Source organism: Merops nubicus, unplaced genomic scaffold (assembly GCF_000691845.1).
Source record: "Merops nubicus isolate BGI_N331 unplaced genomic scaffold, ASM69184v1 scaffold35772, whole genome shotgun sequence".
Lineage (NCBI taxonomy): Eukaryota > Metazoa > Chordata > Aves > Coraciiformes > Meropidae > Merops > Merops nubicus.
The window spans coordinates 17,351-30,176 of NW_008594905.1; the positions used below are offsets into that span (position 1 = coordinate 17,351).

The 12,826-nt window shown below is 36.5% G+C and overlaps 1 protein-coding gene across 1 annotated transcript in view; it reads left to right on the forward strand.

Moving 5' to 3' along the window:
- Nucleotides 1-3,056: 3,056 nt before the first annotated feature.
- PRKAR2A (protein kinase, cAMP-dependent, regulatory, type II, alpha) overlaps nt 3,057-12,826 on the forward strand; it is a gene marked incomplete at its 5' end in the record, with an annotated part of 40,694 nt that continues 30,924 nt past the window's right edge. The window contains 2 exons of the mRNA XM_008935905.1: nt 3,057-3,108; nt 6,173-6,208. Coding sequence (XP_008934153.1) covers nt 3,057-3,108; nt 6,173-6,208 — 88 coding nt within the window. The remainder of the gene's footprint in view (nt 3,109-6,172; nt 6,209-12,826) is intronic.

Genomic DNA, 12,826 nt, shown 5'->3' on the forward strand with positions numbered 1-12,826 from the left:
GTATTTTATCTTCTGCTGCTGCAAGCATATTTTTTAAGTATTTGGAATTGAAAGGTGTCTATGCCTCTATTATCTTTCCTGTAGCAGAGAGGAAAACAGCATTTAATATTAACATAATTTTTGTTATTGTTTTCCGTCTTAATAGATGTAGAAGTTTCTTAGAGGAGAGTAAAGTCTGTGTACACAGATAATCATGGACCATGATTTCCATTTTTATGCCTTTTTTTTAACATTTCATGCTCCCTCTGTTCATCCTCAGAAAGAACTTGCTTTCCCCCTAGTGTTCCCTGACCTTTGTCATCCTCCCAATATCTGGCATGCCTCAGCTGACACCATCAGAATCTCTCCTGCCTGTCTCTAACCAGATTCTGAGTTTCCATCCTGTGAAGGGGGGGTGGGGAGAATAGAAGGAAAAAAAAAAAAATTGGCACCTATAAAACTCTTGTCCGTTTCTGTTTGTTTTGCTTTTCTGAAAGAAACATGTGGACCATTGGGTTCCAGAACTGCTGCTGAAAAAATTTTAGTAGTTTATAGCCCAACTCACGCTTCCCACCTGATCAAGCAGAGATCTGGAAGGGATAGGTGGAATGTGCCACTGTCCAGAAGAGGCATCCTGAAGGAAATCATGGATATGTAACTAGTATAGTAGTAATAGTTACAGAGAACCCCTTTATTTTACTCATTGAAAAATAAGTCCAGGTTTGCATTTATTAATGTATTATCATATCTGATGATTCAAGTCTTGTTTTTGCCATAGCATTACTTCTTAAGTACAAAGAATCTTAAAAAGTATACTTGAGTCTTTAAACTTTCTCATAGTTGTGATGGTTCATATTATTGTAAGTCCATTAGCATCTTGGTGTGTAGAAAAACAGTTTGACAGCTGTAGTCTGGCACTTCCTTATCGTAACCTGATATAACATTCCATAGAGACAGTCACGCCTCAGATTTATACTCCACTCCGCTCCTGGTATTTCAGCTTTAATAGTTTATAGTGTCAACTCACGTATTGTTTGGATAATCTTAATTGACTTGTTAAACAAGAGCAGTTTACAGGCTGCTTCTCTTGTTATCTGTGTTCCCATAGGATGATTCTGTGCCATGATTTGATGGGAAAGTTACTCTGGAAATCACTGATTTCTGCTAATTTGTTTTAATAAAGCTGGTATCTTGTGCCTATGTCCTATGAACACTGAGTGTTATACTCCTGAATTTATGCAGCCTGTTACAAACTTTGATCCATCTTTCATCAGGAGAATTTAAAAAAATTGGAGTGTTACATGAGAGAACTGTGTTGAAATTTTGTGTGCATAGTAGTGTAACTTTATTGCTATAAATCATGATGTTATGAGAAACAGTCAGTATGTGGAGAATTTTTATCTGTAATTGTAATTAGGAAGTGTTCACAGGTCCTAGTACAAACCAAAATGCTTATGAAGGAAGAGGAAAAAAAGGTTTTCAAGGTATCCAGTACAGAGTAGTAACATTTAGTACCCTAAGCTTGTGCCTGGAATGCCAGTTCTTCACTTGTCCCTGAGTTTGTTTCCTGTGACCCTGAACCGATCTTTCAAGTTTTATTTATCTTTTCTGTAAGAATTCAGTGTTCTTAGTATGTGTAAGACAAGGATAGCAAGAACTGGGAGAATGACTGTTGTAACTTTTCTGTTCATTTCAAAGCTTAAGTGTCTTTTGTAACTGTACAATGCTTATGAATATGATAAATAACTTAGACTATTATGGTAGTAGTATAACTTCTAAAAAGCTTGCTGGTGTTTATTACCAGTCACTTTGCAGTACACTGACAAAGAAGGGATCCCACGCATGGTAGGAAAAGTGCTCTTTTAGAGCTGATTTGAAAAGTTGGAGAAGGATTTTACTGTCACTTTTTTGGCTTAAATACTTCAATTGTTGGTTTGTTTTTTAAAGCAGGGGTAAAAAAGGTACTACCTGCATCCTGTTTATATACTTTATTACCTGTGGGGCTGAATTTTAACACTGGCCTGTAGCCATTAGTTAGACCTCACTTGTCAGTTAAGCATGGCAAGCCAAAAATCCAGCATCAGGTATTTCAAAGAAAATCTCAATACCAAGGCAAACTGAAGAATATTGGAGAAATTACTGTTTTTTCTTTTTTGGAAAGTATTTTAAAAATAATTTTTAAAAAAAAATCTGTTTTTGAGTTTGGTGGTTCCCAACATCATATACCAGCCTTTGTTTCTGAAATTTATATCCCTAATTTTTCAAGAGAAAACCAGATGGGGTGGAGCCACAAACAAGTAGCATAGCTGCATGATAGTGGTGCTGTTTGATATAAGGTACATATTTTAAAACTTAACTAACAGAATGTACAGTATTGATTTGTGTAAATGATTCAAATAGTTTTCATTAAATAAATGGTATGACATAACTTTGAGGGAGAGAGGTTGTGCAGTCTTAGCAGATAGGTATGTGACTCAGTTTTGCAGAGTTCACTTTGAAGGCAGTATAAAATCGTTTTGAAATTGGGAAGCTGAGTACCCTTGCAGCATTGTTTCTTCTTTGGTTATGCTACATATGTGGTATTCATAAATATGAATGAATGCCCATTATTCCGTGGGTTTTGGTGTTTTGTTTTTTTTTTGTTTTTTTTTTTATCCCCAGTGCAGAAGAAGGAGAATGGGAATGAGTGGGATTAAGCACTACTGACACAAAGTTGATAACTACTTATTAAATATTTGATTTAAACTAGAAAACTGACTGGTTCTTGAAATTAAAATTGTAAATAAAAAAGAACCCCAGAGCCAGAAATCTGTAATTTTTTTCCAGTCTGAAACAGCCCCTATTAAATGTTCCTGCCTAGTGCTTAGTTCGGCCTGTGCCTGAGGACAGGATGGAAAACCTGCACGTGTTCAGCAGCCGTCTCTGATTTTTGGGGCCCAGTGGAGGAGGGTCGCTGTGCCGAGTCCTTCCCTCTGCTGCTGTCGCTTGCCTCTGGCTGCCAGGGAGGAAATTGGGCCGTTTTGGTCTCTTCTGGTACAATGGTTTAATAGACCTCAGTTTTTCTTGTGTTTACCCAGTTACTGGGGCTTGGCTCCCGTGAGCCAAGTGAAAGTGGGGACCGTGCCAAAGGTACGAGACGTTTTGAGCCTGGACGTTCCTGGAGATTTTGACATAATGGAGAGTTAGCAATGCAATTGTCCTGCAGCAAGCTTTGATTCTCATTATAATTTCTGAAATTAAAGTATAACTGACCATGTAAGTGCAAAATAATTGAATTGTTTTCTGTTTCAAAGCAGCAATTTTGGTTTTTTTTAATTACTGAAGATATCAGCTCTGGTGAGGATGTCGGTGTGTCTTGTGCAGGCAGAGGTGTGCTCTAATGGCTCTTCTGGCGTGTGAGGTTACAATTAGTGCATTAAATGCCCTTTTGTGCTTGGTCTTGGAAATAGGCTGGGTTAACAGTACATGTATTTTTCCCTTCCGCTCCATCTAATGTTTTTTGGAATGTGTCCACAGATTAATCTAGGTGTGTGTGGGACCTTCATTAGTTGTTCTCTCAGCAGTCCTTGATGTCAGGCCTTTCTCTGTGTACTTCTAATAGCAAAACACAAGGATGCCATAGGAGTGGCTGCACTGCCTGTGCCATGTTGAAAATAATCATAAACAAAGAGAGGTTTTCATTGGTGAGCCAGAACAAAAGTGCTAATCTTCTGTAGTAGGAAATGTCATTTTTTTCTCCTTAGCATAAAAATAGTCATCTTCTGACAACGTATAAAAGTAAACCTGAAATTTTATACATGTTAAAAACTGTCACTGGTGTAAGAAAAGCAAACTATCATTTTGATCTTAAAAGCTTTGTGGAGGAAGAATAAAAGTGCTCTCTTAACTGTCCTTAAAAGGTTATGTTTTTGTTTTTCTTGTTTTTAACACTGTGGAAAAGTTGATAGTGTTTTGATGACACTGAACCCTGCTATGGGATAAATTCTTCTAAAAGAAGCCTTAGTCTTTGAAAAATGGATTTTTTTTTTTTTCTTGTGGTACCCAAAGTATGTCAGAGTTTTCTGTAGTATATTAGTTTTACTCAAATGTGTTAAAATGTTATTCTTAAACATGAATGAAAAATGAGTGCAGTAGGCAAAAGTGGAGAAGAAAGATGGCATGTGCAGGACAGTGCCTGAAATAAAATCATGTATTTACTTACTAATGGTGTTGATTGAAAGTATCTGAATATGAGACTAGTTAATCACTTAATTGAAACTGTTATGACCTAGATGAGGTGTTTTGAATGCAAATTTATCAAACTATGGTTTGAATTTACTATTTATCTTGGAATAAATTACTTTGTAGCAGGAACTGAACTCATTTGTTTTGCTCCTCTTCTTGTTGAGTATCTTAGGACTGGTAGGCATTTGTCTGTGGCTCTAGGTACAGTCCAACATTTGCTTACTAACTGAGTAGTTAAACTAGCTCAGTAAACTGGGGACAAGAATGAACGTACTGCTGCAGGGCAGATCAATGTCTAGAGCAGGATTCTCTTGCCACTGGTGGTCACAGGCAGGCCCATGTGAAAAAGTTCAGAATAGGGCAAAATGCATAGAAATCTTCAGTTCAGGGAGCTGCATTTGCTTAACAAATCAGAATAGATCTCTGTTCCAAATGCTGGTCTCTCCTTAAGGTGGTGCATCTTCTTGCATCTGTGTTGTCCTTTCAGAAGTGCAATGCTTGCTGCCCTTATTTTCAGGAAAGATTGCTGCTGTCAAAAATTGCTTAAAGGTTTGAAAATGAAATTTCTTGAATTCATGGGTTTATCAGTGTTTTTGAACCTCTTCAAGCTTGATGTAGGAAACACTGTGTCAATGTTATTTTTATAAGGATTATGCTGTGTTATAGAAGTTTAGGTCTTGATCTAAACTGTAAAATTCAAGTCAATCTTGTTTTTAATCCTCAGCTTCTTTTTAAGCTGGATATTGCCTCCTTGTTGATAGATTTGGCTGAAAGCTCTATGGAGCTAACCTGATTATTTTTTCTCTCAACCTATGATTTCCTTTATCGTTGTAACAGAATACACAATAATTTTGACCTTGTTTTTTCAATATTATTCTTAGTTATGTTTTTTTAATATAGACACAGGGTGGTTGTAGATGCTTAAAAGAAGCGGAGTTCTTTTTGTATTTGCTAGAAGCATTGTTATTCACATGCTGGTGATGCTGAGACTCAAAAGTTTCTGACTTTTAAGAAGTGATGGGAACATTAAGAGTTTGGTAGCATGTGTTTAATAACCTTGTTTCTGTGATGCACATGCTTTGATGTGGTATAAGTATAATTCATCTAATTTTTAAATGTTTAAAGAGTGGAATAGAAAGGTCACTGGTTGTATCAGGAAAAATGCAATTATTGGTTGAGGGGAAGAGGAATGGGAAAGCATGGAGCTTCCAGAATAAAATTTTGATTCTTAGTGGTGAAGGGGAGCAGGTATTTTGGTTTTGTTCTGAGTGAAGGTTTACAGGTTGGTGTTTTTTTGTGTTGAAACTGAAGCAACTCACAAAGACAGTAACATGGTTACAGTGGAAGGGGGACATAACACTGTTTACTAAAAGTTGGGTTAATGTCAAAATGCATGTGCATAGTGAAAGTCAAGAATTTAATCCCAAATTATTGATAAAGTTTAGATACCTAACTGCATGAGCAAAGAAGCAATGAAACAATGGATCCTCAATATCTGAATTTTTCACTTGAAATGTGTGCCCTTATGGAAGATAGTCTTGATCAGGGATAGATGAATGGATTTAGTATGAGAGCGCTGCCTTGAAGGGTTACATGGCTTGGGTTGTGTGGGTGTATAGAACAGTCTAGCTAAAAAGTTCTCTCAGCTTTTGATCTGTGTTAAGTAGGTATAACTAACTTAAAGTGCTTGTATATTTTGTAATAATGCCACGTAAAGCAGGCTGGGCATTGATGGTGGGTTCAGAGTGAGTAACATCTGTAGAGGTATTTTTTTCATAATTGGTTAAAAAACCAAACCAACAAAAAAACCCTCCTTACCCTCCATCCTATAGATATTCAATATATCGAAGCTTTTAATTTTTTGTTGAGAGATTTTTGTGGGATTTGTGTAGTAAAAATGTATCTTGGTTATTGAAGATGATGACTTTGTAATAATAGCATTTGTAATTTTGATTTGTTTCTTTTGCAGCTCCAGTTGTTAACCGATACAACAGAAGAGTATCAGGTATGATTTCTTTTTAAGAATTTAATGTTTCTGAAAAAGTTTTGAAATGTCTATTTGACTAAAGGAGTTACATCAAAAATTGCCATACTCTGCATCACTGCCTTATTTCTCATACTTCTTGCAGAGTTTTTATTTGAAGTAGTGAGAATTGTTTCTAAATTCACTGTAGAAACGGGCAAAACCATTGTTCGGGTTCAGAAAACCATTTTGTGGATGATCACAAGCTATTGAAGTAACTTCAGCATTGGCAGTGGTTCTGTCTAGGAAAACTTCCAAGAACTTTTATGCAATGTAATGCTTATGGTAAAGGCTTGCCTTGCAGTGAGTGGAAAAAGCAGCAGCTTTGTTCTTCTTGAACACATCTCCTAAACTTCTGTCTGGCTAAGAATTTTATTATTGGTTAGAATACAGAAATATGGGGAGTGTCCCCTCCTTGTGAGCTGTTTGTGCACCTCAGAGTTGTTGGAATTGTGGCTGTTCATTTGTTCTAAAGATACAGATTATACCTGTTTGTTTGTTTTCTATCTTAACCAATATTAAATGCTCTAATGAGTAGCTGTTATTCCCAACAAAGTCTTTTAAAATTTATTTTTGAACAGGATCACATGAACAAAATATGTGTAGATGAGAAGGTGTTGTATTGGTTTTTTTTCATTTGAGGTGCAATGTGGATTTCTTTGCATATGTTACTTTTTCTTCAAATATTGAATTGTCAAATATTCGAATTGTTCAAATATTGAACATCTAGATGGTCTAGAAAATCATAATTGTTCTGACTTGAAGAATGTCTTGACAAATATGCTGATGCTTTCAGTGTTTTCTCTCTAGTTTTCAGTTCAAGTCTACTTGGTTTGTAACTTCTGTGTATTATCTGAGACGTTCTTTGGTACAATAGGTATGGTGGGGCATTATTGATAGTATATATATGGCATATAAATATGTATGAGAGAAATACATGTGTAGCTTTATGTGCAAACTCTCCTTATACCCATGCAGTTGAGTTGCTACACTGGTAGTTGCTTGGGTATGATTAAGGATATGACTGTGTATTTATGACCTTACATATAAGCTATTATGAGCATAATGAGAACTTAATAGCTCTTAAAAATTGATGGTGCTGGTACTTTTGGTATATTATTACATGAGGAATTTTGGTGAGACTAAACTATATCTTGAATGATGGAGCTTGATACTCTGATAGTAAACATTGGAAGTCGTATGTCGTAGAGTATCTTAATCTGGAGAGTCCCAAGACATTTTCATTTCTCTGCTAATGAACATCGTGGAACCTGCTGGTGGAGTAAAATCTTACAAATGAGAAGTGAATAAATCTCAGATTTAAATTTAAATAAAGACTGAGTTATTGCTGAAGCTAAAAAGCTGAGCCTTAATCAGAGAATACTTGTAAACTTTTTGTATCTCTACTATTAAAATATAATACTGGTGCTCTCATAGTACTGAGCTGCTCTTAGTTAAACACGTTCCTTCCCTGAAGAGGTCTAAAGGTTAACGTAAACAATTGAACAGCAAATATAAAATTGAATTGCTAACTTATGCAATTAGATTAAGGAGGGCTGTTTAGGTGCTTAATAACACTGCTGCTCCAAGAAGAGCTAGAAAAATTCAGTTTACAGTACATGTTAGAATTTTCATGGAAACAAACATTAGTAAAGTATGTATTTTATTGCTGTGTGTTCAGTGCTTTTCACAGTAATCTTTTTTTTTCCCCTCTGCTTTCTGTATATACACTGTACAGGTCGTGATCAGTATGAGATTTTTTTGAAGTGTGAAAGAGATGCAAACAGCATCCATGCTTATACAAAGAGACCCCGTTTCCCTTCTCTTGGCAGGAAATGTGCAGAAACCTACTGGTTTAGGGAGGTGGGGGGGGAGTTGCCTGTTTGGTTGGGATTTTTTTGCACTCCCTACCTGCTGTGTCTGTCAAGAAGTTACCCAAATAGGAACAAGACTGGCAGGTTCTCCTGGGTTATTGAACTTAGCCCCCTGCTATCATAGCCAACCACGTTTTATAGTGCCTTGCACAAAATGAATGATTTGATGGTTTTGGTGCTCTGGATTGGATTTTTTTTTCCTTGCTAGATGTGTTAGGCTTTAAGAAGCTTTTCATTCTGCAATTATTCTAGAATTTTTTTCTCTATAAACCACCAAATAACAAACTGACACTGAATTTTTGATTACTCCGCATACTATCTAAGTGTATCTGTCTTAAACTAATAAAGCAGAACAAACCATGGAGAAACCATGGAAAGCTGGCACATGATTTTTCTGTAATGCATTTAGTGTATTCCTTTCTGGTCTTCTACACAGAAGAACTTTCTGCTAGCCTGTATTGAATCTTGTAAGCCCTGGCATCCATTCTCACGTTTCCAGTGCAGTGTACATTCGTAAGGGAAGTAAAGAGCAGAGCTCAATTGTTTGCTGGCATCAATTTTTACATGCACAAAATTATACATTTACAGTACTCTGGAAGAACAAGATAGGAGAAGAATTTAAAAAATAACATTGAACTTAATGAAGGAAAGACTGAAAGTTCAAGCAAGAATTCTTCTTTTATTTTTAGCATGTGGCTGTCTAGGGAATTATGGCGCTGCTCCCATTGCTCAGTAGGTCAAGAATGAAAGTTAGAAAAAAAAGTAATTTAATTAAAGAGAAAGATAATAAAGTAATTGTCTACATTATACATGCAGTTTAGGACAGAATAATAATCATTTGGGTAAATGATTCAACTAGATTCATTCTTGGAGACTAACGGTTGTTTATGACCCTCTTTTACACAAAGCAGTTACAGAGATTCTTTTAAACTGCTTTATTAATGTCCTCAATATTAAATTACTCTTGGTCAGTTGTAATTAACTGCCTAAAGATAACAGGATGATCATGATCCCTTGGTGCACTAATGCAAATTGTAAGGCTACATAAATCCATAGAAAAAAACCTGTTGTAATGAATACTGAATTTGCATTTAGATGTTTATTTTTGAAATAAATAGGAAACATTTAAACTTGGGGCTCTTCACTGTACTGGCAAATATTTCTTTAATGATTGTAAATATTTAGCTGTCATTCTTTAAGACTTACTCAAAGTATGTGCTTTCTGACACATGACAAGAATTGGTCAGGAAGTTTATTTTTGCTTTTTTTTTTTAAAAAAAAAAACAACTTAGAAGTAAACTAATTTGCTCAAGCTTATGCAGTTCCTCAGTAAAATACTTCATGAAATCATGATTTAAGAAAGCTGTTTGATAGATGGTAATGTATTAAAAAGGTCAAGCTGACCTTGTACACTTAAAATATCACTTGCTTATATTCTTTTTGTCCAGAAGAGGAATGAATTTTATTTCTGTGTTTCTCAAATTGTTGACGAAAGTGATGATATTGCTTTCATATCCCATAAGTGATAGTAGCACATTCTCACATGCTACTTCATCTTTCTCACCCTGTAGTACTGAGAACATGGAGAGTCATTTTGCTCATTTATGCTGCCCATTCCTGTAATGTTTGCTACTTACTCATCTCCTAGGCTGATGTGTTCCCTGAAGGGGAGGGACAGTGTTGGCTGGCTTGGCATTAAACTCTTCCAGGCAGTTTGACAGCCATAAAGTCTCTGCTGGAATCTAATTTGTTTCATGGCCAGAGAAACATGGCTTTGTGTGCTGGTCAGAGACTTAGCCAGCAAAGCAGGGGTCTGTGGATGGGCTAGTGAGAAATTTCAGAGACTGTGCAGGAGGGTCATCCTGGAAAAGGGGGACTTATCTAATCATGTTCATGGAATTATTTATAGAGGTGCAGAGTGGTAAAGTAGTGTTCTCATGAAGAGAAACAGCCTTTTCCAGGAAATGCTACAAGGGAGAAAGAGAAACGAGGGCTTGATGTTCCCCTAGAAATTTATCTGATGAATAGATTACTGGTGTATAGCATGTCTGGCCACGTAACGTGTTGAAGTTCCAGGGCATGCCCACAAACCCCAAGCATTGTGTCGGTCAGTCCTAATTTGCACACAAGCTGGTGGCTCACTTGACTGAAATAATCGTCCTAAGTTATCCCTGTGTAGGAACTAAAAAGAAAAAAAACTCGACCCACTAATTTTAAAATCTCCTAGGTATGGGATGCTGTAGACTGTGGTGCCAGGGGCAATTTCAGTGCTAATTACACAGTAGAACAGTGTCTTGCTGGTGCTCGAAGTGAATTAGCGATGTCTGAGCCCTCTGCTGCTCAGAGTAACTCGTGTTACACGGCTTGCTGACTGACTCAGTCTGACCAGGCTTGGCTTGGATGGCTTGAAAACCATACAGATTCCTTCCTCCCAAGAGCTGGACTGTGTTGAAATTCATACTTCCTTGATTACATTTCTTGATCTTCCATGTCCAGGATCTCCTGACAAAGTTTATTTTGTTAGTCACTTTATTTTCTGTAGCAAAAGAGACCACAGAGAGGACCAGTGAGTATCGCTGCCCTTAGGGAGTGACTGGAGAGTGCGGGGAGGTGGGAGAAATCAATGCTACTTCCTTTTTTCAGTGATAATATCAAAGCTGTTTCAAAACTAGAGGGAAGAGACCATTGATAGTTGTCCCACTATAACAACTGCTATGTAATGTTGAAGAGAGTTTTGCTCCTGGCAGTCTATGAATGAAAGTTAATTGTGGTTTTGGAATGAAGGGTGTGACGCCCACTACAGTCTCACTTGGGCATAGTTTCTCCTCTTTTAGTTTTAACATGTTTCAGAAAAGTAAAGTTTTTTGCTAGATTTTTGTATTGCAATTTCTAGACACCATTGATTCATTCCACAGAACACCCACTCTCCAGCAGACTTGCCGACTTCTTCACAGAGCAGAAAAAAATCTGACAAAATATGACACTCGTACCATACACGTGTGGCAGGAGGTTTTCATCCGTTTTCTCCAATTATTTATGTTTATCTGAGTGACTTGGTATAATTTATCTTTCTTGCATGTTCCTGTACTCCCTCCCAAATCTTATTTCGGACCCTGTGAGATAGGAATGAGGTTAGTTTGCACATTCAAACACTATAGAAGCAGAATAAGTGAATTATATAACCTTGGGAAGCAATATATCATAACTATTTCCTTAATATTTTTGTACCAACAAAGTAACACAACTGTCAGGATCTGTGACAGTTTTTGTGTCAATATAAAATATAATCAAATGAACTAGACTTGTTTACTTAGTCCCTTTGGTAGGGCAGCTTTCAGCAGAGACTCAGTGAGGTGAGAAGGATCAAATCTGCTGTCCCTGGAATTGAGTGCTAAGCCCTCTCCTAAGATATGATTGCTGAATAAATGTTTACATAGCTAGAGGATAATTTTGTTTAAAAGTTACTGACTCCAGTTTTCCTGTGTATAGGGAACATTAACAATGTTGGGTGTTTGTTCCATTGTTGGATCATTCACAAGTGTTTGCTTTAGAATCATTATTTTTTACCTTTTTTCTTTCTGTTTAGCAATCTTATGTAAAAGGATAGGTTTGGGTTTTTTTCCATCTTCTTGTGGCATTTTAACATGCTATTTTTAGTGGGTGTAGGTATAGAATTTTGTATTTGAATACTGTTTAAATGAATGTCCCCTGACAGCTTCTGGCTTTTTCTTTCCTCATAAGATGAACTCCTGTAAGAGGCCTGTATGGCCATTGGTTCTCCAAACTCACTGGCTCTTCTCTGTTTTGACAATGGGGGACTATACCTCGAACTCTTCATTCTTCTGGCTCCTACCAAAGATGTGCAATCATGTCATAAAGTAGCAATATTGTTAAAGTCTGATAGATATCTGGGTTTTCTAGTGAGATACAGCATTTTCTTCACACCCTGGCAAGTTGAGATGTCAGGATATGATAATATTAGACATAGTAAAATCTTTTCAGTAGCTTTTAGCCTTTTACAATGACAGCTTTTAAAAAATCATTTTCTACGAAAGCTTTTATATAATTTATGTTAAAGCATAGCTTTAAACATGCTAAGAAAGCGTGTTAGTTACCTGGTACAGAATATGATTTTGGGATCCTGTTAAATTAGGACATGTAAATAGTAGCAGTGAAACAAGAAGCAACACTTATTTTTTTGGGAGGTTGTTTTGAGTGTTTTCTCTTGCAGGATACTATCTAGTACTTCACTGATAAAATCTTACACTTCAAATCATCAGAGGAGGAAGACTGAGTGACGAAATTAGTGCCATTCTCTTTGCTTTCTGCTCACCAGACTATCCTCTTATCAGAGGATGACTTGAGAATCATGATCTGGTTTCTATTCTTGCAGCTATTGAATGAATTTCTGTATTGATTACTGACCATCTTACAAAACTGACGGTGTAATAACTTCTACTGAAAGGTCTTCAGGCAGATAAAAATTCTAAGAGACTTTTGAGATCAAAAATTCTCATTTACAAATGGTACAAACAGCTTTCCTGTTTCAACAACCTGATGCTTCTGCCATTTGTTTGCTAGCCCTAATGACTGCAAAACTGATATCATAACTAGAGTGAAAATAATTCATTTCGAAAAATGTTGATATGAGCAAAAGCCAAGTGTGTGGGATGACAGATGAAAGTGGTGATAAATTGTGTGGGTGCTCTCCTGTAAGAAAGTGCCT